We start from the raw sequence: 22,078 nt of genomic DNA, 5'->3' as shown, positions 1-22,078 counted from the left end.
CATGGCCTCAGACGACTCCCGATTGGAAACACTCATCAACCAGTGTCGAAGCAATGGTCTGCTGTCTCCAGTTTAGCTCGTCGCGTCTCACCATAACCAGACGTGGATGTCAAAGTTGATGCTCTCACTAAACTCCAAGCAGAACTCGAGTCAGGCATTGAGGTCCTTTTCCCCTCCCTTCTGACGCGTCTGTTTGCTAACCCAGTCTAGATAAATGACCCTGACGGTCTCGTTCAAGTACTCAAAGCCTGTCTACGCACCTCTAACCAACATCTCACAACCGCGACTTTGGCGACACTTCCTCCTTTGCTGCCTATTCTCATTGCACCAGCATTGGCAGATGCGCAACTCTCCACGTCTTCCAGCCAGCCCGCCTCCGTCGTGGATTCATTCACCCTTCGTCAGGTGTTGGTCGCGTTTTTGCCTGCTGGTGGTCTGATTGAGCGGCTGGGAGACAAGGAACGAGCCCAAGTAAAGGCACGCGAGGCACTGATTATTCTGGGAGGGTTTGCCTTTCGCTCCGGAGCATCTAGTTCAATCGCGTCAAACCAATCGAAGGGGAGCAAAGGGCCAGAAACGCCACTCATGATGTTTGAGAGACACATACGGGAACTGGGCTTTGCGAGTAAGGTGTGGAAGGTCCGTGAACAAGTGAGTTGCTATTGCGTCGTCTTTTTTTCACGTTTCCCAATACTATCCAGTGTCTGCTTACTCTCGTTCATATCCGACGAGCTCACCCTCAATTCCCCATTCGAGTCTATCTCTCCCAACTCGTCGATACGCTTGAAGACACTGATGCTCACGTCCGTGATTGTGCGCGTCAATCTGTTATTGAGCTTTTTTCGGGACCTAGCGTGTCTGATGCAGCGCGTGCCGATCTCAAGAAAGAAATGACCAAAAAGAACGTCCGCAAAACCATTGTCGACGGTGTGCTCTCCAAACTCATGGGTCTCGGCGGCAGTGTGAGTGGAAGCAATCCACAAAGTCGAGAGGGCTCTGAAAACGGCGATACAACAATGAAACCCAAAGAATACGTTCCTCCCAGTATGGCCTTGGCCGGTCGGCGACCGACGAATGCCAATTCAGTCAGTGGGCCGTCGCGGACTGCCAGCACCCACTCAACAAATATTTCTCGCCCTCCAAGTCGCGCTGCCGCAGTTGAGTCCCCAAGCGGAGCTGCCACGCCAACAACAGATGGTAGTGAGGCTGTGAGACCGGTTTATGTGCGTGGTTTCTCCCTCAAGTTTTCATGATGTTGAATCATTCGCAGATCGCCTCAAGCCGAGACTTGGAAAATGAATTCGCCGCCATGCACAAACCTTTTGATGTGCGCTTCTTTCATCATTTCTGTTACTCAATTTTGGATTCTCAATACGTTCGCAGGGTAAAGAAACGGAGCATAATTGGGCAGATCGAGACCGCGCTGTCTTACGAGTCCGAGGTATGGTTAAGGGCGAAGTCCATGTCCGCTTCGCCGACGCATTTATGGCCGGTTTGAAGGAGTTCATGCCCATGTCCCTGAAAACGGTATCCCATCCTGTTCAAGTAATGAACGCCTCACTGACAGCCTCTTACAGTTGGTCAGTTTGCGCACCACAGTGGCAGTTAGCACTTGCTCTCTGTACGTGGAGCTCGTTGCTGCCCTGGGTTCTGCTCTCGATCCGTTCTCCGATCTTCTGTTCACAAATCTGCTCAAGATGGCAGGCTACACGAAGAAACTTACTGCCCAGCATTCACAAGCAGCGGTTACTTCTCTTATTGAACAAACATCAACTCCGCCTCGCATCCTTTTGCCTCTCATTTGGACATGCATTCAGGATAAAACCGTTCAGACAAGGTCATATGCCATCATACATCTCAAACAGTATCTTGAACTTCATGGCCAACGGTCGAAACATGGCATTGAAAGTTCGGGTGGGTTGGACATTCTGGAGAAATCACTGAAAAAGACTCTGGGTGACGCCAACCCCGGCGTCAAAGAGTCCGCGCGGTTGTGCTTTTGGGTTTTCGACGGTATATGGCGGGATCGTGGCCTTTTAATTCTAGGCAGTCTGGATGCATCAGCAAGGAAACAACTGGAGAAGGCTTGCCCCAATCCCGATGTTGCCGCACAAGTTCTTCCGCCAACAACTCCCAAACCCGCAAAGAAGAGCAGTGTTGCAGCTGCTATCGCTGCGAGTCGTGCAAAGGCAAAGGCTATTGCAACGGCACCACCAACCCTCCGCCATCAGGCTACTTCGACTTCCCATACTGGACCTGTTCGAAGGCCGGTTTCTCCCAATGTTTCACCAAGAAATTCAATGGTTGCGCGTCCATCATCTCCCCTGCGAATGTCAACTACTTCAACGTCATCACCATCTTCGCCACCTCGTACTTCCCCTCCTCCCCCGCAACGATCCAGAATCGTATCAAACGGAATTTCGCGTTCGATCAGTGCGGAGGCTGTTGTCGGTTCCACATCTGGCCCTCCATCCCCTCCTTCTCCATCAGACAGCAATTTCCGTCGAAGGACTTCGTCTCCTTTGGCGTCTGGTGTCGGTGCTTCGGCACGAGCTTCGACCATTCGTAAAGCAATACGGGGTACATCACCTGGCTCACCCGTTGATGCAACTTCCTCGACACCCAGAAACGGTGTTGCGCGGAATTCGGCTGTCCCGGTAAACGTCAGACATTCTACTCTGTTTGCACAACCCTCCCTGGACGATGAGTCTTTGCTTCTGGCTCAGACTGTGCCAATCCCACACAGCGATAGCGATTCAGAGAGTATGGACCAGAATCTGCTATCTTTCTCCGCAGCGTTTGAGAAATTCGGCTCTCCCCCAGCTCGACAAAGTGCATCACAGAAATCGCCTGAAATTTCTAATGCGTTGTCCTCTGGCTCCATGGACACAAACGCTGGACAACCTGTCGTAGAGGATGCATTGAGGGCACGTGCTGAGCAGGCCGAAAGCGCTGCGGAAAGACTACTGGAATTGGTCGATTCCGACGACGAGAACATGAATCATTCGACGATTCCCAGCTCACTCCTTGTGGGTACTTCAGCCGCCAAGCCCAAGTCAAAACCGACGCCGCTTCCTGTCAAGCAAATCCAGGCCAAAGCGCCTGCTACACCGCTGAATAGAACAGCGGCGGTGATGAAGCAAGCGGCTCTATTCCAAAATAGCCCAGCCGGCGCGCAAAACTCGACCTCTCTGATGGACGTGTTGGAAGAGCAACATCACCAGACGGGTTGGTGGTTGAAGCGGAAGAAATGCATGTTTTGGTTTTTTTTTCTCTACCACACTAACTAGTATGACATAGTGATCACTCAAAGCACTCCCTTTAGACCCATTGGTGAAGGCGACCGAAGCCAAGAGCTTCAAGGCTACATTCAAGCGCTGGAGAATTCAGGCGATGTCCATACTCTCCAAAAGATCGCTCTTCTTGCAGTCGAGAACCCCGTCAGCGATGCAGCAGCTTCACCGCTAAGTCCCGAGTTCGCATTGCCCACCAGTCCTTCACCGTTCGTCAACGCATCACATTCTCTGCCTTCACTACACACGGATATGTGGTCCAAGAACAAAAACTTCGATCGACTGTTCAATGCTCTCTTAGCCTTTTTGCAGCCTGAAAAGGTCAAATGACATCTAGCTTTCCTATATTTTTACTCATCTTGTTAGCAGAGCGAAGAAGAGCTCGAGTATGGGCTGATTGCTCTTTGGGAATTACTCGAGAACCAAGCCACCTACGTGGAGGGTCGCGAAGGCGAGGTTTTCTCGCTATTACTCCGCATGCGTTACTGCACCCACCATAATGTGGGTTTTCACATCTTGATCCTGACTGAACTGGCTGTTTATACCCCCCTATCCAGGTTCTGGAGGCAACAAACACAGTTCGCGACATGCTTGTGACGCGAATCGAGCCAGTGTATGGTCTGACGACGATTCATGCGAGTCTACGGGCGTTCCATGCCGAGGCTTGCCCTCCAGGTATCGCAGAAGAGGTCAAGACTGCTACCTACGCATTCGGGCTCATCGCTCTCGGCAAGTTTATTCTGCGTCTCCCTGCAGAGGTTGCTGAAGAGGAACTGCCTCGGCTGAAGCCAACTCTTATTTCGGTGAATTCTACTCGGGGTCAGAATTTGTGGGCAGTGAACTGAAACGAATGACAATAGGCACTCAATAACCAGTCGTCCCTCGTCACTCGAGAGTCTGCCGCGACTGTTATCATTGCTGCTCAACTAGCACTGAGGGACGAGACGCATTTGTTCACGTTACTGGACGGGCTGGAGGACAGTCAGAAGAACTTGCTGACATATCTCTTCTCGAAGCACGGCGCACGTGCAGAGGGAAACTCTACGGGGGCATCCCGGCTGGAGAAGGAGATGCGGAGACTAGACATTAGAACGAATACGCCGGCACGACCTCAGACATGACAGTTTCCTTATATGTACCATGACCTCATTCACTGTATGATTACCATTCTTGCTTCCGAAAAAAAAAAGTAAACCTTCCCAACACAAATTTACATTGAAAAATGCCCAGATGCGAAGAGGACATGATGGTACTACAGTATGCGATGATGAATAATGGTTGAAATGTTGGTTGGGGTCGCCTTCTGCGACCAATTAAATATAGCTGAGGACGACCTGACATCGTCGGGTTTAGACACGCAGACCTCCCTTTGAAGCTTTGCGCATCAGGTCCGCTTGGAAGTCGGCCACATCTTCTACCCCCTGCATTCCAGCGTCCTGCACCTTTGCCCCAGCAACCTGAATGCTTAACAGTACCTCTTTGCAGTACTTCAGTTGGCTAACCAGTCTATTGATTAGTTTCGCCTCCTCTTTGTCGACTCCCGCCATCCCTGTCAACGCAGCTCTGAGCAGCTGACGAAGCGACCACTTGGTGACGTTGTAGTACTTGTCGATATGCGTGATAGCGTGGCCATTCGACGAGATGATCACCTTGGAATGATCAAAGAAGTTGTACTAGAACAAACTTAGACGCTAGCATGATGACTGTTGAAAATTGAAAGTACCTGCAGTGCGCCATGGCTCATCAGGAAAACCATGACATGCTTCATGCGGAGGTATTTGACGACCCAGTCCATTCCCTTTGTGCGCTCCGTGTCTTCATAAGTATAGTTGTAGTCCGCGTAGAGCCGGTCCATGATATACCGCTCAAAGTGTTTGAGCAGATATACCTTGGACTCGAGCTCCGCAGGGTAATGGTCGACAGTGTAGGATTCGCTGCGGGAGCTGGGAGCAGCCAAAGGAGAAGCATTTGCAGAGCTCGAAGTCGGAGTGAGGTATTCAAAATGACTGAAAAAAGCATTAAAGTTGATCAGTCTCGGCAACTCCAACACATACACTTTGTCCGCGCTCAACACCAACGTGGTGCTGTCGTTGAAATAAACGCCGACGCTTCGGTCAGTCAAGGCGTAGCCCATGCCATACTTGTTGCAGTAATCGACCCAGGATACGATGAACACGCGTTCATCTCGCAATTGATGTTCAGGGGCGGCTGGTAATTGACCCCGAGAATAGGCTATGAAAGCATTGTTCAACGTTTCGTAGGTGGCGAGGAAGGGGGATTGTGCTATGGATGGATCAGACAGAGGAGTATGACAAAAGCTTTGCGACTGACGCTGCATTTTGGCAACTGGGACTACAACCCATCAGTAAGGTCACAAATGAACAACTGAAGCAACTCACCCTCTTTGATTAAAGGTTTCGGTTTGCGCAAAGCACCAATAGGCGGGAGGTTCTCTTGTTGCTCTTTCAAAGGAACGCGGTTATACGTGGATTTGAGGGTGTCAACTGGCTTGACGCGATCCTGGACCTTGACGCGTTCTTCGACCTTGGCGCGATGCTCGACCTTCTCCTCCGTCGGCGCCATCTGGACGACAATCCGCGCTTTCTGGCTCTCGAGTTCAGTCTCGTTCTTAGCTTTGCGTCGATCCTTGACAGGCTTGTTCTGACCACCATCTTCCTCGACAATGTTATCCAATGCACGATGAGCGGCCGTAGAATTGCGCAAAGGCGACTTGACGTTGGCTGCTTGGAGTTTGCGATACAGCCCGCCTTCCTTCTGCGCAGGAGGATTGGAATAACCCGGAATTGGCGGACGGCCTTGAGATTGACCCAACGGACTTCCACCAACTCCTCTAACGAGCGGCTGTCTAGCCGAGCTCAATAGCGCTGAAATGGGAGAGCCTGGTTGAACTGCCTTCTGGAATTCATACTCTTGACGCGCCACGGTCGCCGCAGTATTCTTGGTGTCAACATTGCTCTGGGCAACGACTTCCTCGTGACCATCCAACCCAACCTGACGTTTGAGCTTGGTAAAATTATAGTCGCTGCGTTCCCGTGTAATATGGCTCCAGTCTGGGGGACTGTCGTGTGCACTGGTTGGGATGTAAGGAGGAACGGGGCCCATGGCGAACCATTGATGGGAAACAATTGCTTGTAATGTGGGTCGCTGAGCAGGGTCTTGAGTGAGAATGTCGCCAATAAGCTTACGCGAAGGCATCGACGGGCTTGCAGGGGGTTCCGCAGGAAAACTGTAGTCATTGTTACGAATTTTCCTGGAAGGCAAGTCAGTGATCCTTTTGTGGCGAATAAACAATCAACGCTTACTGATAGATAGCTTTGACATCCTTGGTTTGGAATGGGGGACGTCCTACGACGAGGGTGTAAAGTATTACACCAATGCTCCAGGTATCTACCTCGAAGCTATGGCCGCTCGCTGTGTCGAAAAGCACCTCGGGGGCGATATAGTTGGGCGTGCCGCAAATCGTTTTCTTTCGCTCTCCAGGACTCTCTATCAGAGCCGCGAGACCGAAATCACCAACTTTGACGTTCATGTGACCATCGAGGAAAAGATTGCCGAGTTTAAGGTCGCGGTGGATAACCGACTGGTTGTGCATATACTGACATGCGCCAATGAGTTGCACCATGAAAAAGCGGGCCTCGGGTTCGGTGAAGCGTTTGCGGCGACGGAGAAGGTCCATGAGTGAGCCAGAAGTACATAACTCGAGCGTGATGTAGACGTTGTCGTCACCCTCGAAACAGTCGATGAACTTGACGATGTTGGGGTGAGAAAGGGAACGGTGGATTTTAATTTCCGCATAGAGCTAGAGGTTGAGAGTGAGTAGTGGAAGGAAAGCAGTTCAAGCGGGAACGGACCTTGGTTTTGGCCTTCTTCGTCTTGAGGGAACTCATAGTGACGACTTTGCAGGCAAGCCGTTTGGTTGAGCTGTCCATTATCTCGTAGACACGGGCAAAGCCACCTTCTCCGAGAAAGCCAACCCTCTGGTACTTTTGTCTACCTGACTTGTCTGCAATGATCTTTGGGGGAGAAGGTGGCGTTGTCTTGCTGTTTTGACGAGGGAGTGGTGGGGATGCTGGGGCTGCCGGGGCATTGGTATCGGCTGGCGCAAGTGGGTGGCGCCGGGAGGTTGGTGGATGTTGTGCTTGCTGTGGTATCATGGCCTGACGCCTAGAAAATGGTGGTTTGAGGAAGAGTGTTGCTCGGTCAACCAAACGCCAATGTGGCACGTGTTGAGCGTGACCGGGTTTGATCTGATCGCGGTTCCTTCCAATGGCCGACAACGAAGACGAGGGCTTTTTTGCGAATATTCTCAAGCCAGGCTCTGCTCTTCAGCCGCAATTCCTTGCCGTTCTTGATGGCGCATTTGCCACCCTGCTTGTCATCCTCTTTGCACTCGTGTTCCTTACGTCAGGAAACCTACACATCTTTGTCCTCATTGCAATCGAACTCGGGCTGTGGGCTTCCGTGAAATGGTACACGATGCATCTATCAAAGCTCCCTCGGTACAACACGCTAAAAGTACAATAGGTTTGTCTACGAGCTCAAACAAACGGCCAAGAAAGAGTCTTAACGTCGGGTTTCCTCATACCATCGCTTCATTCGTTTGGCACCCTCTTGTGCCGCTGCAAACACTTTGAAATAGTCAGTGTGTCGTATCCTTAACTTCTTGATTATACTCACATTCGCGTTCCGTGCCGTCTAGTCCTTCGCGGAACGACTGAGCGCCATCTCCTGCAGTCTGGGCGAGCGTGCTGAAATGTTGAGCCTGGTCAATTACTTGTATCAGCCGTTGCCGAAACGTCTATTGTACCGTCAGCTAGACAATTCCACGCCATTGAGACCTACATTCGTCATCAACTGCGACATGTCTGCCTTGTTATCGAGTCTGAATGTGATTGTGAGTAGCTCAGCAAAGGTTGGACGCAGTTCGCACAATTCCATGATGGTCTTTCCAAAGCCATACCACAACCCTCCTGCACCGACAAGACCAGAGAGACGCACGCTGCAGGGTTCAGCGTTGAGTGCATTCCTCACTTTGGCCCCAAACGCTGGTGGCATAATCATGTCTGCCCAGTCCCTGATTGAAAGCTCATGAAAAGACGAAAAGAACAAGGGAATACGCATGCGATAATATTACTGTGTAGATCAACCAGATGGGCAGCTGTAAATTGGTGCCCTTCTTGATCTTGGTCGCGTTAGTTGGCTGAAAACGCGTTCAAGGCCACAAACATCGCGGTCAGCGCCACCACCAAGATGACCCATGTCCGGGATGTCGACTTTGAATCGACATCCAACTCTCTGGACCATTAGGAGGCTGCATTGGACCGAAAAACAATGGGCACACCTGATTCTCAGCCAAAATCGCGTCGATTGAAAAGTAATCGTCCTCCATAAGCCGCAACGTCGGTCACGCTTGTGACCCCGCCACGATGATTTTGCCCACTATACTCCGTCGAGTCGCAGCACCACGAACACGGCTGCACATTCACCGTCGGACATTGTTCGGAATCGGGGAGAAGCCTGAACCTCCAACACCTCAATTAGGTCCCCGCTTCGAAGACACTGCTCGTCAAGCGCAACAACTTTTTGCGGACAAGCCTGAAGCTGTAGAGGCTATTGTCAAGTTTGCCAAAGTCATGGAGGAATCAGGTATGTTCATCCAACGCCCGCGACGTGGGCCTAATGACAAGTAGGAGTCGCGGTTACGGCGGGGAAAATGCCTGGTCCAATGCAGTTGCTCAAGCTAGCAAAAAATCCCAAGTTTCACGAGGCGTACCGGGAGGTTGAGAGTGAGCTAGGGAAGGCTGGAATCGATGTCAAGTCGAAAGTGCGTCGCGAACCTTCTGTTCTCAGGCTATAATGTTGACTGCACCTACTAGGAATTCATGGATGTCGCTACATCACTCTACAAGAACTATCAGAAATAATAATGCAACCTCATTCAACAGTCCGAACCATTGAGCCTCCTTTTCATTGTACCTCAAGTGATACGTCATTGTTCGAGCGGGAACAAAGCCAAGGAATTGTGCGCGCCGACATCCCGCCATCAATCAGCCCGCCATCAGCACCTGACATCAAAAAGTTGTTGACTTTGTCGGGAGTATAAATAATGGCCCGCCCATCCGACCCCTCCCCAATCCAACCCCAATCATGTATCCATCTAACTTCAGTACCCCCCAGAAGAAATCTGTGACCTGGGACAGCCCTTACGTTCCAACGCCTGATTACCCCCTCCCTCGTTGGTCAACTAAGCTCAACCATACCAGTCCTAACACCGTGCAGGGGAACTCGTTCAAGGTCGTAACGTTTTATACTACCCCGGCGCTCCCCAAATTGGTCCAGTCCCCCTTCCCGCTTCCCCCCGCCTCCTCTGCATCCTCTTTCGATCCTATCCTCGTCGCATTTGCGCATCCTTTGCTTCGCCCAGACAATATCAAAGCACTTGTTTCTTCTTCTGAATTTAGGCGCGAGATGATCAGTGTGCCTCAAACACTTGCCAACTATAAACTCGACGAGTCCGCGTTTGCGCCCGTCCAGACCTGCATCAAGATTCGATTCACCACCCACAAGTCTGAACACCTCGTCATCGACGCACCAAACCCGTCCATCTGGCAAGTTTTGTGTGCCATCCATAAGTATCTCCATACTCCCATTTCCCGTCACCAAGTACAAGACATGGGAGATGCCAGGCGTCGTCACGCTATGGACTCGTATAATGCTCGCCGGAATTTTGGCGGCGGCAAGCAAGGCATGCAAGTGCTTGACCTTGTAGGCTTTGGCCCACGCAACTACTATTTTACTGGTTTGGCTTCCTCAGAGGGATCCAACACCTGGACTGCCATGTTTGCCTACGACCCGTGAGATCCTGCTCGATATTCCAACTTTCTGTATCGTTAATTGCTGTAAAAGTAAGTCGAACTCTGTAGCCCATATGTACAAACCCACTTTTGTTTCTCTTTCGTATATCCTGTGTACTTCGATACTGGATCAAAATTCTAGGTTTCGCTGCTTACATGTGCAAACGTGATCGTTTCTTGCTTGAAGTCTACCTTGATGGCCATTCCTGCCCCAGAGAAACCTCTCCCAACGACACCGTATTATTCTGTCGAGTACCCAGGCTATGTCCAGTCGTCGTCTGTCCCCATCGCCATCAAGAATCTGGGTGGCCAAGCAGCGCTTGATACCGCGTTCAAAAGGACAGCATCGAAAGCTGAAGCACAGACGATCCTTGAACTGAATCTGCGTCCTGGAAATCCATTCTCGCATCCCATTATGGGAGAAGTAGTGCCGACCACTAATCTCGTCCTGAAAGTGGTGAAACGCAAACGCAAAAATCGTATGCAGGTCGATGGAGAGCAGCTTGGAGAGTACACTGCGGAGGTGATTGGTACAACCTCTAAGACCGTCCGATTCCGCAGTATGTGCCAAGGTTCGTGTTTGTGTTTTACTCCCTAAATCATCCAGGCATGGCCGATTTTCAATACCAACCGGATATGAACGACCCCGTGAGCAAACTGCGAGTCGCAATGGACAATTTGGATGGTAATACTCCAATATGTCTGTAGTACTATCCAGCTAATTGGCTCTAAACAGTCGATGCTATCCGGTCATATGTAGTGCCGCCAGAAAAGGCAGACTACACGGTTCCCATATCAGAGCCCACGAGCATAGATGTCAACATCGACCCAGCCTTGACAGGAGCACCAAATTCCGCGCCTCCGGACAGTCAACCAATGCGAAGTAACCTGCGCCTTTTCCCACCTCCCCTCTTCAGCCGTCAAGGCTATCCTCAAAGTTACAAGTTGAGTTGACTGATTAACATTGAACGCATTATACTCAAGTAATCGTAGCTTTAAAGCCAACCCTGCATCGATTGAGACTTCCATCATAAACGAAGAAACAGGGGAAGAGAGAAAGCGACTCATAAACAGAATGCGATGGAAAGGATATGGCCCCGCAGCCATCTCCTTCTCGGATCGCACTGTCAGCTTTCCTACCTAGTTTTGGAGGGGGAGACTAACTCACCTCCAGGTTCCAGAAAAGCCCTTGAAGCTTGTCCAAGATGCTCGAAACCAGATTAGTGAGGCGTTTCACCAAAAATTACTCGCAGCAAGTTCTTATTTCTTGCCGCCGTCATCTCGTGCTGTCTGACTATGGCTGTTAGCTCTTCGAAGAGCGACCGATCTGGACACGTGCGGCGCTCTTCAGTCAGATTACAGCGGTTGAAGCTCGGGATGCTCTGAAGTAAGTTAGCCATATGTGTTCCTGCGTTAGTCTGACCGTTTTCAAGTTCAAAATTGCCACTCGCGTTCGTATCCTACGTGTTCAACGATGGCCCATGGCGAGACACCCTCGTCAAATTTGGTTACGATCCTCGCACAGACCCTTCTGCTCGTTTGTGAGTCGCGTCTCGAATCCCTGTTGATGCAGTCGATTGACAATCAGTTACCAACGCTTGTACTTTCGCAATGCGAATCATCCTATAGTCAAGCCGTCTGTTACGTCGAGACGGCAAGACAGGTCAGCTGCGAATATGGACAATTGGGCGATAGCGATTGAAAATGGTTCGGAACGAGATCTGGAGCGGAGGTTGGTTTCCATTCTTATTTTCCCGGTTGCCCTCAGTATGACACATGCACGTAGAAAGTCCCATATTTTCGATGGTCAAACGTTGACCAAAGAAACAGCGGCATTCCAGCTATGCGACATCATCGACCCTATGCTCAAGGAGATGATTGACGACGAGGAGGACTTGCGAGAAGAGTGCGATGTGAGGAAGACTTGTCGACGGGTTTCCATGCTTAGCTTAATCAACAGGAACGCGATGGGTGGTATTCTAACAGAGCACTGGAACGCATCAAGATTGTGCTGCGGCACAAATTCTTTTCGCTACTCGATGGCTTAGTTGCCTCAGACGAGGACTGCCAACAACTCTTGAACACGACAGAAAAGATGTCGGCCAAAAACGCTAAAGACTTGTCTAGTCTACGAACTGTCCGTCTCAGACTTGGCAAACACAACATGGCGAAAGGCGCGCTACGGCCCGAGGACGCGGCGGTATTCACCCGCCCTTATATTATAACGCGCATCACTGATTTCCTCCAGGCATTACGCTTGCAAGCAGTGCTCGACAAGAATCGGCAGCAAAACCGAGCCCAAGCAAAGGAGCCTCAAGAAAAGGAGTCATGAAAAAGGTGGGAGTGTCTCTGGATCTTGACTTGCGCAGATATTTGTACCGATTAGAGTGTTTTGCCAAAGTTTCTTGTTTTTTGTTCTCGTTGATAGCATACACATAGCGACTGACACCATACAAAATAGCCCATGGCACTCTAGGCTGCCATTTTTGCTTCACGACGGGCAGCGTTCTGGAGAGGAGGCTCGTTAGCCTTGGAAATCGGGAGAACATGTGACGCACTGAGCCGGCAAGTGCGTGTCTGGCGTTGCGACGGAATTTGGGGTCTACCTGTGCTGCTCTTAGCCATCGTTTATGGTGGGCATTTTCCAACGTACACCCTTCAGAGACCGTGTGCGGCCAGCCGATGGCCTCTTAATCCCGTTACGGTGAGCCTTTTTGTTCTGCAGCGATTTCAGCGGGACTTAATGAGCCGGAATCATCCCGAACGAACTTGGTTGTGGTTGGTATGACTGCGGACATCGTCAGAGGATAGCACTACGAGAGAGGCCGTCGACCCACTTCTTTGACTTGGCCATAGAGATTAATGGGAGTTGTGATCAAGACGAGCTGGTCAGTCAGTCACGACTGTCACATCCGTCACACTTTGGATGGAAAGAAAAAATGAGAGAAAAAAATTCGAGAGCCGACTTCCACCGTACAATTTATTGCGAGTTGCCGCTGTACACCTTTTCCAACGAGATTGCGGCTCTCTAGGCAATTTTATAGGAGGTATTCGCTGGAAGTAATTGTCCCCAGCTGATTGGCCGAGCGATCCCGAAACGCCGAAGCGCCGATAAAGCCGCTCGCCAAAAGCGATCGGCCGAACAGTTTTCTCTACTTAAACCTCCAACTTGTATCTCGGGTGCGCAATTATAAATGCCCGTCGCTGCCTCGCCCCGCACGCTATACGACAAGATCTGGGACGACCATGTCGTGTAAGTTGTTGTGACTCTAGTTTTGGCACGGTTTTGACGCTCCACAGAGACATCCAAGACGATGGACTCGCGCTAATCTACATCGACCGCCACCTTGTTCATGAAGTCACGAGTCCACAGGCATTCGAGGGGCTGAGAAATGCTGGCCGGCCTGTGCGCCGCCCGGATTGCACTCTTGCGACCGTCGACCATAACATTCCCACTGTCGACCGGAAATCTTTCAAAGACGTAAAGTCCTTCATTGACGAGCCAGAGTCACGCGCCCAGTGTGCCGCCCTGGAGGACAACGTGAAGGAGTTCGGGCTCACATATTTTGGTATGACGGATAAGCGACAAGGTAAGCACGTCTATCGTTCACGTAAGGCAATTCTCATTCCTTTTCTAGGCATCGTCCATGTCATCGGTCCCGAGCAGGGCTTCACGCTGCCTGGTATAACCTGTGTATGCGGGGACTCCCATACATCCAGTTCGTCACGCGACTCCTCTTCCGAGTTATAGCTAATTTTACTGCAGCTCATGGCGCTTTCGGCTCTCTGGCATTTGGTATTGGAACATCGGAAGTCGAACATGTGCTTGCTACCCAGACCCTCCTGCAAAAGAAAGCCAAAAACATGCGCATTACTGTCGACGGCGACTTGCTTGAAGGTGTTACCTCCAAAGACGTCATTCTCCACATTATTGGGGTGATCGGCACTGCGGGTGGAACTGGCTGCGTTATTGAGTATGCTGGGTCTGTGTTTCGTGGATTCTCCATGGAGGCACGCATGAGCGTCTGTAACATGAGTATAGAGGCTGGTGCTCGCGCTGGCATGGTCGCCCCAGACGAAATCACCTTTGATTACCTCCGAAGTCGTCCATTGGCGCCAAAGGGTGAAGCCTGGGACCACGCAGAAACCTATTGGCGCTCTCTCAAAACCGACGATGGCGCGAAATTCGACATCGAAGTCAACATCCCTGCCTCCGACATTATTCCCACTGTGACTTGGGGCACCTCCCCTCAAGACACCGTCCCCATTACTGGCTCCGTCCCTGATCCAGCAACTATTGCGGACTCTGTCAAACGGGCTTCGGCAGAGCGTTCGTTGACGTATATGGGTCTCACTCCCAACACTCGAATGGAGGATATCAAAGTCGACAAAGTTTTCATTGGGTCGTGTACCAATAGCCGAATCGAAGACTTGCGATCTGCCGCAAAAATCGTCCTTGCTGCGGGTCCCAATGCTCAGGTTGCTTCTGGAGTGGATGCTATGGTTGTCCCTGGCTCTGGTCTGATCAAGAAGCAAGCCGAGGCAGAGGGACTTGATTCGCTCTTTAAACGCGCTGGTTTCGACTGGAGAGAGGCTGGTTGTTCGATGTGTCTGGGTATGAACCCTGATCAGCTTTTGCCTGGTCAACGTTGCGCGAGTACCAGCAACCGCAACTTCGAGGGTCGACAAGGTTCAGGTGGTCGAACTCATCTGCTCAGTCCAGCAATGGCAGCCGCCGCCGCGATGACAGGCAAGCTCACTGATGTCCGCAAATTTATGGGAGCAGTCGCTGAAGCCAATATTGCTGCCGCACCGAAACTGAAGGTTGCGAGTGCTTTCGACTTTTTGGATGATCCTGTTCTCCCTGCCCCAGAACCACTAGCCATCTCCCCAGCCGTGCCCACCACCCTCCCTTCCTCAGATGCTCCCTCAACCGTTCAGAAATTCACCGTTTTAAAAGGCATCACTGCGCCGTTGCATATCGAAAACGTTGACACCGATATGATCATTCCCAAACAATTCCTCAAAACCTTGAAGCGCACCGGCCTTGCCGATGCCCTCTTCTTCACTCTCCGAAAGGACCCTCACACGGGCAAGGATACCGACTTCGTCCTCAACCGTGAGCCGTATAATCGCGCCAAGATTCTCCTCTGTACGGGCAAGAACTTTGGCTGCGGCAGTTCCCGTGAACATGCACCATGGAGTTTGTGAGTCAATTGGGCAATTTTTTTGGGTTCAATTTTTGTTTACAGTTTTCAGGAATGACTTTGGGATCCGTTGTATCATTGCACCAAGTTTCGCCGACATTTTCAAGAACAACTCGATGCAGAATGGGATGCTGCCTGTCGCGCTGTCTGTCGAAGAGTGTCGCAGTCTGGCGGCTGATGCTGAAGCTGGACTGGAATTGGAGGTCGATCTCGAAGCGCAGGAGATCCGACGACCCAATGGCCAGCCATCAATTCCGTTCACAGTGGACCCTTTCAGGCGGCATTGTCTGATCAATGGATTGGATGATATCGCACTGACAATGCAGCGTGGGGAAGCAATCAGCGCGTTTGAGAAACGAAGGAGCGAGACGTGGTCGTGGCTAGATGGATTTGGATTCAAGGGTGCCCGAATCCCAGTCTCGCCAGCGAAGGTAAAGAGCGGTAAGAAGATGGAGTGGTAGTGATTGCATGTGTACAAGCCAAAGATTTTTTTTACAACGACAACAGTAGACGCGTGAGCGTGAGCGCGATCAGAAGGGTGGTCCGTGCGCGAGTTGATTGGGAATGACTGCGAGCACACTACGCCAAAGTTTCACAAAGGATAATTACACTCGCGTTACAGGCAAGACGTACCTCACTAAAACACTATCGTACCGATTCTAACGTCTCCATCGATGTTACACTGTTACCACGGATGACCTATGAAAAGAAAGACATCAGAAGGTTAATCTCGGGTAGAAGACATTGCAACGAACGACGGTGCCAATCTGGTGCTTTTGTGCTGGGGTTGTTTCCTCGACGGCATCGTCGATGACGAGATTGAGGAAAAGGTCGTAGCCGCGGAGAGTTCCGCTAACCTTCCGCCCGCCTTGCAGATGGACGAAAAGTTTTTTGTCCATAAACTAGGGCTGGGTTAACACGCGTGCTCTCAAGGTAAATGAAGCAAAGCAAGGAAATACCTTCTTTAGTTCGGGCTGACTTGCTTTGGACATGGTGGTTGAATGCGAAGAAGCGGAAGTGTGACTGGATTTTGATCGCTTGGGTCTTCCTTCTGTATTCTACCTCCTGCCACGACCGAGCTTGTCTCAAGCTTCTCATATCTTTAAACGCACCACCCAGTGGCTAATTAATGGCTACTGCTGCACCTCCACTACCTCCTGCTGCTTCCCGACCACGAGAAAGCTGGCGTGCAGAAAGTTCAAGCTCACCGTTTCCGGCTCGAGGCAGAGGTGGGAGAGGCAGGGGACGGGGCGCAAGGGGAAGGGGAAATAACAGCAACAATGCCAACAACATTTCCACTCGCTCGGATAACAGCACAAAACAAGACCCTCCAAAGCAAGCGCCTCCCTCCGTTCAACCACCCGTGCCTCCGTCAAAACCTAACCCGCCTCCCCCACCTTCTTCTGTTTCAGGCTCGTCTGAGACAAAGGAAAAGTCTGGTCGTTCAAAGGGTAGACGACCACCTCGTCAAACACCCGCCGTTGTTGTGGAACCTGCTGGACCTTCGGCCGAAACAGCCAACAACAGCGGTAGCAGCAATGCGAATCCTAACTCCCCCAGACCAAGTAACAGACGCAGGAGGTCTCAGCAGCTTACCAAAGCCAATCCTAACGTTGCCAATCTCAAAGTTGATGTCCCTCCACTAGATAATAACTCGCTGCGATCACCGCAAGGCAGCCATCTAGCGGTTCCGAAGAGTGCCCCTCCACCCTCCAAAGACACTCCCCCACATCTTGCTGGCCAATTTGATATGAGGAGTGATATCAATGCTTTAGTTGAACGGGTTCGCGCTGTGGCCATGGAAAACCGACCAGTGACTCCTGGAAGCGCTAGTCATATTGATTGGGCCGGGGATGACGACGAGAGTCTGCCTGACCTCGACGACTGGGGTGTAAAGCCTAGTGCTGATATTCAAAAGCAGCAGGACGAGTTGATCTCGCCAATCATTGTCGATGGCCTAACGCCATTGCCTGACCCAGTTGTCAAACCACCGACTCCGCCGGAAGAGGCAAAGCCAGAAACAACCCCTTTTGCTTCGAAAGAGACGGAGAAACCTGTCGCTGTCCCCCTCCATCCATCACTACCTCCCAAGCCAGTCTCTGCTGTTGAAGCTCCGACTGAAAATACATCACCCGCAGCCGAACCGTCCAGCCCACAAAACCCAAAAGTGGGTCTCGCAGCGTCTATGCACGCTGATCAACCAGCGAGTTCGTCAAGCAAGCTGTCTCCACATGTTCCTGAATTCAGCCCTTCTCACCAACGAACGCAAACCGTGGGCCGTGCTTTCCCTCATTCGGCTCCTGGCGGCTTCAATAATCGATTCCCTCGGTCAGGCAGCTCGACGCCGAGAGGTGGTTATGCACCACGGAATCAACATGCCAGAACCCACTCCTCCCCTCCAATTTCGAATGCGGGCAACCATCGCACGCCTCACTCTCGTCCTGTCATAACTGGAGACGCCATTTCCCGTCTCGCACGCACGATCGCAGCTCCCTCGCCGCCACGTGCCCAGCCCATTTCGACTACCAACAACTAACTAACCTCAACTGCCAAAATCGGACAAACGGACAACATACCCTCTGCGCTATCTAAAAATTTTTTCTTTGTTTTTCTGCACATTGTTTTCTATTAGTGTACCTTCGTAGTCTTTTTTCTATTTCGTTCTCCCTGTTTGTGAAGAAATAATGCTGGATATGTAGGATAGTCATGGTCAAATGCAATAGCCTATGGTTTTACGCCGACCGAGTGAACTTCAAGTGTAAGACGACCAGTGATCAAATTTTTGAATCCAGACCACCATCAAGCTCCTCCAAACTTGCCTCCAGCGACAACGTTAACAATGGCCAAAGTCAGCAATTCCAATTGCTACATGCACCTCATCACTCGGCTTGAGTCTAAGTCGGCTGGGCTCCAACGTTGACTGGGCTCTGTTAATGGATGGCTTCAAGACTCGCGCTCGCCCCAGGAGGACGTTGTTAAGCTTGTCGTAGGTCGCCGAATGAAGAGGCAGGCGGCTTTGAAGTTCAACCCGAGGGGCCAGTATTCTTAGGATGGCAATCCTTTGCGCGTCGTCAACGCACTTTCAAGAATCGGAACTTGGTATGGCGCCTGCGTTCACCGTATCAAATTACCAACAAACAAGCAACTGGACAGAGCCAAGATAAATAGTCGAACGACGACTGCGCAATTTTGAGGGTTGGCGCATAAAAACATTCCGACCCGGGTTGTGCTTTGCACCAAACCGTCGCGTTAGTCAGCAACTCTAGGGGTTTCCAATGCCAGCGTACCTCTACCCTGCTTCTCAAATTGGCTTTTATTTATGCTGCGGTGATGGTTTGAGCCCTAGATCGCTCATATTGTAAGCGAGACGCGGTATTGCAGACCGGCTGGGATGTCTTCCGCCCTTGGTTAGGTGTTGCAGGTGGGTACCCTGTCCGTCTCTCACCTCACTACAACGATTCTGATTTGCAACAAGGACAAATCGTGAACCATTTTGGAGGAGTGCGAGTACAAACATCAGAGTACTCTCGAACTTTGTGTTAAGCCTCATTTTTGCCAGATTCACGTCCCAGAATTGGCACAGTTGGCCTCGGTTGACCTCACAGACCTTCTCGCTGAAAACCAGACTCGGAAATTCAGCACACAACTGTACGAGAGGCACGAAACGTTTTGGAGGTACCAGTACACCACTATACGAAAGTCTTGAAATGATTTGGGACACTCGAGTTGTTATCATTTATAAATCAGCGCCCCCCTAGGCTTCCTTTAGAATGCTTTGTCAAACGCTCTTCTTGTCGCTGGCTCTCGGCGCTTCCGCAACACAGATCCACAACGTATCTCCTGGTAGTGCGTATCTAGTTTACAGGTCGGGTTCATAACAAATCTAATTACCGTCCCAAATTTATAGTCGCTAACAACAACATTCAAACATGCGTTTCGGTGAAGGAGAACGTCGATGGTGCCCCCGTGACCATCCAGAACTGTGGTTTGAAGGGCGACCAAGTAGTTTGCGACTGGGATGTCTCGTTCTTTTCCGACTCCCTCGCGCAACCCCGCTGGCCCGCAGCAAATCAAGGTCTTTGGCGACAAAGTGCGGTTTGCGGGGTTCGTCGAGTGTGTGGTCTGACGAGACAATATAGTGTCTTGAGGTCAAAGATGGCAGCTCGGTGCAAATTGGGATCTGCGACATAAATAACAGGGACCCCAACCAGCAATGGACGTCAAAGACCGATTCGACTTTCCGTTGGGGTGGTAAACCGAACCAATGTCTCGGCCTCCGTGATCGCCAGACCTGGCCCGCCAATGGGACGCCTCTTGTGGTAAGTCGCAGCTGCGCGGAGTTACACTAGACAACTGTTGCAGGTTCAAACATGCGCTCCTCCCGAGTGGTATCCCAAGCAAACCTGGGCCAGTCGCCCCGTCACCCACAAACTCGAAGAAGGCCGCCTCTACACGGGAGGGAGCTCGGTGGAGGACTCATACTGCATGACTGCGTCGTCTGAAGCTATCAATGCGCCGATCGGCCTTGCAAAATGCAGCAGCTTCATGGACATCTACCCTTGGGGAAACATCGGGTGGTATATGCCCGCGCTTGGCTTGACCAATCGCATCTCCGCCAGCCGCGTCAAAGAGTCTACTACTGGAAAGTGTCTCGTTGTTTCCGGGGATATGAAGGAGAACGGCGTAACGCTTGCGATTGGACCCTGCTCCACCCGCGCTGGCAAACTGATCAGTCCCCGTTTTACCGCTCTGGCGACTGGGCAGCTGCAGCTAGAGGGCACCGGCCTCTGCGTCGACGTGGCCGGGTCCAAGCTTGCAGACGGAGCACTCGTTCATTATTCCTTTTCCTCGTCGTTGTCCTGCTCAAGATATTCATTGTAGATTCAACTGTGGGAATGCGCTGGCGACAGAGCGAGCCAGAAATGGAGCCGCACTGGGTCGTGAATTAACGGAGAGTGAGTAGTCTGAATCTACTATCGTTAGTATAAGTAGTACCGTCAGCATTCAAGTACACAAACGAAGTGCTAGTGGCTAATTGTTGCACAGCCACCGATGCTGTTGAAACCTGCCACAATGCTCAGTGAAAGTCACCAAAACACTCAAGCCAATTGCATGCAACGACGACAATGAACATGACGGCTGTGCTTAAACTCACGCCTATAGCTAACTTATAATAGACTCCACCGAAACAGAGCACTGCAGTTGAAATACCTGCAAAGTTGCAGATTACCGTCCAAGTGCCCACTCTTGGACGTGCCGAACCTTGTTTTAGCCTGACTCAAGCCCCATTACGGCTCGGATTGGCCGATCTTCCCGCCACGAACACAACGCCTACCGCTCAACCATGAGCGAAACTTAGGCAAAGTCAAGAAAAATTCAAAGGCATATCGTGACTGTCATCGGGCAAACTGAACCGCAAACTCAGGCGTAGTGCATAGGAAACAAGGAGCCGTTGCATGAAACGCTTTGGAGTACTTGCGCCGTTATAAAACCTTGAGGAGCGCCTATATTCCGAATGCTTCCCCAAGCGCTCTTGTTGGCCCTTGTCGTCGCCGTTTCTGCACGGCAGATCCATAACGCACATCCCGGCTGTGCGTATATGGTGCTGAAATTACTAATTGCCCACTGGAATTATAGTCGTCAACAACGACCACATCCAGGCATGTGTCGCGGTGAAGGATAACGTCGATGGGGCAGCCGTGACTCTCCAGAATTGCGGTGCAAACGGCGACCAAGCGGTTTACGAGTGGGATCTGTCGTTTTTTTCCGACTCCTCCGCGCAGACCACTCTGCAGCAAATCAAAGTCTTTGGCGACAAGGTGCGATTTGCGTATCGGTTTAATGCAGTCAATAGTTTGACGCGATGATATAGTGCCTCGAGGTTAAAGATGGCAGCTCTGTCCAAATTGGTGTTTGCGATGGGAGCAACGCAAACCCCAACCAGCAATGGACGTCAAGCAGCGACTCTACTTTCCGTTGGGGTGGTAAGCCCAACCAATGCCTCGACCTCCGCGATGGAAAGACCGTCAATGGGACGCCTCTCGTGGTAAGTCGCAGCTGCGCAAATCACAATTGTATTAGACACTTGTTGCAGGTTCAGCCATGCTCCCTTGCCTCTTGGCTTCCGACTCAAACCTGGGCCAGCTACCCGATCACCCGCAAACTAGACGAAGGCCGCCTCTACACGGGGGGGAACTCGGCGGAGGACTCCTACTGCATAACCGCTTCGTCTGAGGATGTCAACGCGCCGATCGGACTCGCCAAATGCAACAGCTTCAAGGATGTCTACCCCAAGGGCAGCAACGCGTGGTACATCCCCTCCCTTGGCTTCACCAACCGCATCTCCAGCCGTCTCGAGCAGCCCAAATGTCTCACCGTTCCCGGAGACAAGAAAGAAAACGGCGTCAAACTCGCCATTGGCCCCTGCGTCAGAGGCACGGGCCCCCCGACCAGTCAGCGCTTCATTGCTTTGGCAACCGGGCAGCTCCAGTTAGAAGGCACGCGTTTTTGCGTCGACGTGGCTGATCTTCAAATCACGAATGGCGCACTGGTCCGTTCCGTCCTCCCATTTTTGCTTGTTTTGCTCAAGTATACCTACAGATCCAACTCTGGGAATGCATCGGCGACAGACCGTCCCAGAAATGGTCGCGCGCTGCGGTATAAGGGTCTTTACGATATGTGGAACCAATTATATTAGTTTTGG

General features: G+C 51.3%; 10 protein-coding genes across 10 annotated transcripts; 7 read left to right on the top strand and 3 right to left on the bottom strand.

Moving 5' to 3' along the window:
• Position 1: 1 nt before the first annotated feature.
• MIND_00711100 (uncharacterized protein) lies at positions 2-4,414 on the top strand (the record flags this gene model as incomplete). Its single annotated transcript, XM_037363814.1, has 11 exons — positions 2-56; positions 101-162; positions 211-651; positions 702-1,223; positions 1,271-1,327; positions 1,384-1,527; positions 1,578-3,252; positions 3,301-3,614; positions 3,663-3,794; positions 3,851-4,096; positions 4,154-4,414. The coding sequence occupies 11 exons, from the start codon at positions 2-4 to the stop codon at positions 4,412-4,414; spliced, it is 3,909 nt and encodes a 1,302-aa protein (XP_037219458.1).
• A 228-nt stretch (positions 4,415-4,642) lies between these two features.
• MIND_00711000 (Serine/threonine-protein kinase) lies at positions 4,643-7,468 on the bottom strand (the record flags this gene model as incomplete). The annotated part of the gene is made up of 7 exons (XM_037363813.1): positions 4,643-4,966; positions 5,017-5,299; positions 5,348-5,576; positions 5,625-5,645; positions 5,693-6,564; positions 6,617-7,113; positions 7,166-7,468. The coding sequence occupies 7 exons, from the start codon at positions 7,466-7,468 to the stop codon at positions 4,643-4,645; spliced, it is 2,529 nt and encodes an 842-aa protein (XP_037219457.1).
• A 112-nt stretch (positions 7,469-7,580) lies between these two features.
• MIND_00710900 (uncharacterized protein) lies at positions 7,581-7,838 on the top strand (the record flags this gene model as incomplete). Its single annotated transcript, XM_037363812.1, has 1 exon — positions 7,581-7,838. The coding sequence occupies one exon, from the start codon at positions 7,581-7,583 to the stop codon at positions 7,836-7,838; it is 258 nt and encodes an 85-aa protein (XP_037219456.1).
• A 115-nt stretch (positions 7,839-7,953) lies between these two features.
• Positions 7,954-8,703, bottom strand: MIND_00710800 (Dna replication complex gins protein psf3; the record flags this gene model as incomplete). The annotated part of the gene is made up of 6 exons (XM_037363811.1): positions 7,954-8,112; positions 8,157-8,196; positions 8,245-8,388; positions 8,438-8,496; positions 8,541-8,609; positions 8,656-8,703. The coding sequence occupies 6 exons, from the start codon at positions 8,701-8,703 to the stop codon at positions 7,954-7,956; spliced, it is 519 nt and encodes a 172-aa protein (XP_037219455.1).
• A 37-nt stretch (positions 8,704-8,740) lies between these two features.
• MIND_00710700 (uncharacterized protein) lies at positions 8,741-9,238 on the top strand (the record flags this gene model as incomplete). Its single annotated transcript, XM_037363810.1, has 3 exons — positions 8,741-8,960; positions 9,005-9,138; positions 9,191-9,238. 3 exons carry the CDS (start codon positions 8,741-8,743, stop codon positions 9,236-9,238), a joined length of 402 nt encoding a protein of 133 aa, XP_037219454.1.
• Positions 9,239-10,364: 1,126 nt separating this feature from the next.
• On the top strand, positions 10,365-12,500 carry MIND_00710600 (uncharacterized protein; the record flags this gene model as incomplete). The annotated part of the gene is made up of 11 exons (XM_037363809.1): positions 10,365-10,728; positions 10,776-10,853; positions 10,905-11,112; positions 11,162-11,294; positions 11,343-11,420; positions 11,476-11,555; positions 11,602-11,709; positions 11,757-11,900; positions 11,955-12,081; positions 12,129-12,368; positions 12,417-12,500. 11 exons carry the CDS (start codon positions 10,365-10,367, stop codon positions 12,498-12,500), a joined length of 1,644 nt encoding a protein of 547 aa, XP_037219453.1.
• An 862-nt stretch (positions 12,501-13,362) lies between these two features.
• On the top strand, positions 13,363-15,836 carry MIND_00710500 (3-isopropylmalate dehydratase; the record flags this gene model as incomplete). The annotated part of the gene is made up of 5 exons (XM_037363808.1): positions 13,363-13,421; positions 13,469-13,758; positions 13,807-13,887; positions 13,935-15,375; positions 15,428-15,836. 5 exons carry the CDS (start codon positions 13,363-13,365, stop codon positions 15,834-15,836), a joined length of 2,280 nt encoding a protein of 759 aa, XP_037219452.1.
• A 184-nt stretch (positions 15,837-16,020) lies between these two features.
• Positions 16,021-16,367, bottom strand: MIND_00710400 (Sm ribonucleoprotein-like protein; the record flags this gene model as incomplete). Its single annotated transcript, XM_037363807.1, has 3 exons — positions 16,021-16,074; positions 16,131-16,277; positions 16,335-16,367. 3 exons carry the CDS (start codon positions 16,365-16,367, stop codon positions 16,021-16,023), a joined length of 234 nt encoding a protein of 77 aa, XP_037219451.1.
• Positions 16,368-16,504: 137 nt separating this feature from the next.
• MIND_00710300 (uncharacterized protein) lies at positions 16,505-17,911 on the top strand (the record flags this gene model as incomplete). Its single annotated transcript, XM_037363806.1, has 1 exon — positions 16,505-17,911. The coding sequence occupies one exon, from the start codon at positions 16,505-16,507 to the stop codon at positions 17,909-17,911; it is 1,407 nt and encodes a 468-aa protein (XP_037219450.1).
• A 2,979-nt stretch (positions 17,912-20,890) lies between these two features.
• Positions 20,891-22,038, top strand: MIND_00710200 (Ricin B-like lectin; the record flags this gene model as incomplete). Its single annotated transcript, XM_037363805.1, has 5 exons — positions 20,891-20,966; positions 21,013-21,194; positions 21,248-21,421; positions 21,470-21,925; positions 21,976-22,038. The coding sequence occupies 5 exons, from the start codon at positions 20,891-20,893 to the stop codon at positions 22,036-22,038; spliced, it is 951 nt and encodes a 316-aa protein (XP_037219449.1).
• Between the last annotated feature and the right edge of the window lie 40 nt (positions 22,039-22,078).

This window comes from Mycena indigotica (assembly GCF_014461135.1).
Source record: "Mycena indigotica strain 171206Taipei chromosome Unknown Mind.scaff0006, whole genome shotgun sequence".
Taxonomy (NCBI): Eukaryota; Fungi; Basidiomycota; class Agaricomycetes; order Agaricales; family Mycenaceae; genus Mycena; species Mycena indigotica.
The sequence above is the reverse complement of the archived record's forward strand: the minus strand, read 5'-3'. Positions and strand labels throughout refer to the sequence as shown.